This window comes from Emiliania huxleyi (genome assembly GCF_000372725.1).
Source record: "Emiliania huxleyi CCMP1516 chromosome Unknown EMIHUscaffold_151, whole genome shotgun sequence".
NCBI classification, from domain to species: domain Eukaryota; phylum Haptophyta; order Isochrysidales; family Noelaerhabdaceae; genus Emiliania; species Emiliania huxleyi.
The window spans coordinates 277383-281948 of record NW_005201080.1 but is presented as its reverse complement, the minus strand read 5'-3'; the positions used below and the strand labels follow the sequence as shown (position 1 = coordinate 281948).

The window sequence follows — 4566 nt, the reverse complement described above, 5'->3', positions numbered from 1 at the left end:
GGGCCATAACACCGTGGACCCGGGACGGCCCTCCCATAGCAGCCCATAACATGTTATGGGCTGCTATGCCCAGAGAGCCATAACACCATAACAATAACTGCGCCTGGGGACAAAAAAAGCAAGGTGCAACGTGCAAGCGAGTGATGTACGGCTTTATTCAAATTGTATAAGAGCGCAATTTCCTCATTCCTCTCAGCGACCCCGGCCCCTCTCGTAGCCGCAGCCGTAGCCGCAGCCCCAACTCTTGGCGCTCTTCCGTGTCGGGTTGTGACGAGGGGTGAGGGGACACGGATTGAAGATCCCTCACACCAAGATCGTGCAGGGCGGGGACACATGTACATGTCCCTAAATCCCATCTCGTCTCAGAGTTTGACCGTTTTATTTATTTATTTATTCATTCCTCTCATGATTCCTCTGTTCCGCTCTCTAAAACGCTTTTTAGAAAACTGCGCCCCTGTGGCGCTGGCGCGGGCCGCCGCGCTAGCGAGCTGACAGCTGTGCCCTGGTGCGTGTGCCTCTGTGTGTGTGCCTGGTGTGTGGTGTCTTTGTACACATCTCTCTATTACACATACACAGATAGTCAACACTGTACTCACTTAGTCGTCACTAGTCACATTGGCGCGCTCTTGTACTTCGAACGATGTGACTCGCGCACACATGGGGTCTCTCTGGGGAAGCGCCACACGCACCACCGAAGCAACGTGACACACCCTCCGCCCGACAAAGGGGTGAGAGCACGTGAACACCTAGAAGCTACCAACTGCTCGCGGACTCTCGCAGGTGCACCGAAGCCGGCAACGAGAGAGGTCGCACACATCACGGCAAGCGGCCCACAGTCACCACACGGCAACAGAGACCAGGCAGCTCGGCCAGCGGGAGAATCCATCCACAACCACGGGCGCTAGGGCGGCGGCCACTGCCTGAGCTTGGTCGAGACCTTCGGCCCCGACGCCTTTGTCTCATCCAGCGCCGCCTGCCGCGCCGCCAGCCGCGGGCTCGAGCGAGACGGCGATCGCCGCGCGCCTCCCACCTTTGCGCACGGAGCGTAGCCGCGCGTGGCGCTCGGGGAGTCGACGCGCGTGGTGGTGGGGTCCGGGAGGCTGCTAGCCGGGTCGCGCAGGCCCGCGGCTCGCGCCGCCGCCTTCGCCTTGAACTCCTCGAGCGCGCTGTTTGGCTTGTCCGCGCCGCTCGAGCGCACCGCCTGCGGAGAGCCCTTTTCCGCTCGCGCCGCCGCCTTGGCTTTGAACTCGTCGATGGCGCTCTTCGGCTTGTCGACGTCGCTCGGGCGTGCGGCCCCCAGGGAGGCCGAGGCGGTCGGCTTGAGGAGCACTGCGGGCTGCGCCGGCTCGGCGGTGGTCCGCGACGGCAGCGACGAGCGCGACTCGTCCCCCCCTCCGACCCGGTTGAGCCTGTGCGTCCCTGCCTGGGCCGCAGCCGCGCCGATGTTGAAGCCCGGCTTCTGTTGCTTCTTCATGGCGGGCGCCCACGTCATCGACCGGACGATCTCGACCTCCTCGGAGCCGTCCGCCTCGGCAGCCCCCTTGCTTCCCTCCTCGGCGGCGGCGGACGCGCGCGGTGCCGCGGCCGCCTCCTTCTCGGCCATGCGCGGAGGCGGCGGCGGCGGCGGCTGCTGCTGCTCCGGCGTCCCGACCGGCGCGCTCTCCGCCCTCCTCCGCGTCCTCGGGTGGGCGGCGCGCCGCACCGCCGTCGGCTTGGCGCGGCTGAGCTGCGCGGCGAGCAGCGCGTCCGGCTCCTCCCGCGTCTCCTCGACGGCGATCAGGCCGCCCCCAACCTCCTCCCTCCCTGCCGCGGCAGCTGCCTCCGCCCCGCCGGCGCCCCCCTCCACCCGCTGTCGGCGCATGGTCTCCATGTTGGCCTGCAACGCCTTCTCGATCTGCTCGCGCGCGCGCGTCGAGCGCGTATTGAGCGTCATCGTCCGGAGGTTCGGGTTGGAAGCCACCGCCTCCGCCATCGCCTCCTCGGCCGCCTGCGTGTGGGTGCTGCGCTGGTTGGCGAGGCGCAGCTCGGCCAGCTTGCAGCTCGGCGAGCCCACCGCCCTCGCGAGGGCGAGGATGCCTAGGCGACCCGTCCAGAGGAGCGCTCAGGGACGGCGCGGGGGAGGGGCGCACCGCGAGGGGCGGGAGAGCTGCCGTCTGTCTGGATGGCATTCGACTCGAGGTTGAGCTTGGTGAGGGAGGCGTTCCCCTCGAGCACACTTGCCCACGCGGCGGCGAAGGTGTCCGAGTCGGTGCCAGAGGGGACCAGGTTGGGCATGAGCACCGTGTGGATCCTCCGGTTGGTGCGGAACGCCCGCACGACGCCGAGCCGCTCCTCGAGCGACGCGCGCGCCTACAGTAGCGCGGTGGAGCGCTCACGAGACGCCGCTCACAGCACCCGGTCCTCCTCGAGGAGGCCGCGCGCCCACAGGCCGTTGGCCGCGGTGTAGACGCCGCCGCTGGCGGCGGCGGCCTTGTCGACCGTGTCTGGCGGGAGGCCGTACTCGAAGGGCTCCGAGGCGCCAATGCGCGCCGCCTCGGCTTGCCAGTCGACTGTCCTCGTCGCGTCGCCCAGCACGCGCGTGATGGAGCCTCCGACCTGCGGCAAGCATGCGCGCGCCACTGAGGGTGCGAGTACTGGGGCGCGCATTCCGCATCCAAGACCCGCCGGCCCCCTCCCTCCGCCTCGAGCCAATCTCGGCCAGTCTCGGCCAGGCTCGGCCAGGCTCGGCCAGGCTCAGCGAGGCTCGACCTGCTCCATCCGCTTCGAGACGCTCTCAGAGACGGCACGCCCGCGCGCGGGAGCGGCGGCGGCCGACGTCGGGGCACCCGTCGTGGCCTGCGTCGTTCCCACCGTCAGCGAGCGGCGGCGCGTTGCGCCACCGTCCGAGGCGGCGGTGCCCTCCGCCTTGCGCTGCGCGTTGCGGCGCTGCCGCATCTTGTCAGTGTTGGCCATGCAGGCCGCCTGGTGGCGCCGGCGCATCGTGTCGTCGCGCAGGCTGCCGACGTTGCACGAGATGAGGTTCGGCGTCGCCTCCATCGCGTCGATCAGCCGCGACACCGCCGGCGTCGAGATGGTCGCCTTTTGCGACGCGAAGGAGACCTCCGTCAGGCTCGGGTGCGCGTCCATCGCCGCGGCTATCGTGACGATGCCGGGCTCGGTGAGGGCGTTGCCCTCGAGCTGCAGCGCCCAGAGCCGGGCATTGCCGCGGATCAGGTGCGCGAGCGCGTCTGCGTTCGAGTTGTCCAGCCCGATCGAGTTGAGCTTGAGCGTCTCGATGGCCTCGCCCGCCCGCGCCAGCCGGCCGATTGCCTCCGACTTGGCCGCCTGAGAGAGCCGCGTCAGCTCGCCGTGGAAAGTGAGGTCCACCGCATTGACCTCGCCCGCCTCGAGGCGCGGGAGCAGCGTCTCGAGCGGCTCCTCGACGGCCGCCGGCTCGCTCCCCTGCTTTGCGGCCGACTTTCCTCCCGGCGGCGGGTCGACGCCACGCTCGGCGTTGATCGCCGCCGTGCTCTCAGCGTACGCCGCCTGCCGCTCACGCAGGGTGGTCCGAGGCGCGTCGACGGGCGGCTTGCTCGCAATCACCTGGGCGGCAATGACGGCTTTGTGACTGGCGAGGGCGTCCGGGCGCGCTGGAAAGGGGAGAAACACCTCAGCGCTGGTGGGAACATCCTTGGAGTCTTCAGCCAAGGACGCCTGGTACGCCGCCATGCGGGCCTTGATCGACATGGTGGCGGCTGGTGACGCCTGTTCGTCGTGGGCAGCGAGGGTGGGTGAGGGCAGTGACTGTCACGAGCGCAGGGCCGCGAGCACCGTGTCCGCTCGCGCGAGTGCTAAGCGGTGTTCCGGAGAAACGTGGCGCAGGGGAATGACGTGGGTGCTGCGCGGCGGCCTCACCTGTGCGAGATGCGAGAGGCTGGGATGTGGAGCTGTCCTCAAAGTGCTCTCGCCGCCGCTCGGCGAAGCGTGGGCGGTAAAGTTTTTGTTTTTTAAATGACCTGCCGCGCTCGAAGGGCGCACGCCCGCGAAGGCACGCATGATCGTTCTATTCTACGATCGCGCGGCTCGCATGCTGCAGCCCATTAGCGACGCGGCCAGCCGCGCTGCTGACTGGCAGCTGGAGGAGTGGCGCCTCGGTGATTCAGCAGCGCGGCTGGAAGAGCTGCTCGCATTGGCTTGTCATTGTGGCGCCGGGCCTGCCGCCCTGGAGGCTGGAGGTGCTGCGGGACGACTGTCTCCTCCTTCGGTTGCGTGTGGATATTTTGTGACTGATATTGTGACTTCTCTGATTCTAACAAAACATCTCTCTCTCTCTGATTCTCTCTTTCGGTTCGGTAGAAAGAACACTATTGCAATAATGGACAAACGTAGTGAACAAGAAATGAAATGTGCAGACGTGGCATGAGACCTTGAGACGTGGTGTCCGCAAGGACTCATCAGGCAGTCAATCAGAACCACGCGCTCGCTTGTCACAAGCCTCGATCGAGCGACTCCAAAATTGACCGTGGCGAGTCGGATCGCTTGCCGAGGTCGTGGCTTCCTATCGGCGAGGTGGGTCCCTCGCGCTCG

The 4566-nt window shown here is 67.3% G+C and overlaps 1 protein-coding gene across 1 annotated transcript; it reads right to left on the bottom strand.

Annotated features, from left to right (window-relative positions):
- Positions 1-901: 901 nt before the first annotated feature.
- EMIHUDRAFT_228945 (hypothetical protein) lies at positions 902-3726 on the bottom strand (the record flags this gene model as incomplete). The annotated part of the gene is made up of 5 exons (XM_005786450.1): positions 902-1513; positions 1703-2076; positions 2217-2349; positions 2395-2588; positions 2826-3726. 5 exons carry the CDS (start codon positions 3724-3726, stop codon positions 902-904), a joined length of 2214 nt encoding a protein of 737 aa, XP_005786507.1.
- Between the last annotated feature and the right edge of the window lie 840 nt (positions 3727-4566).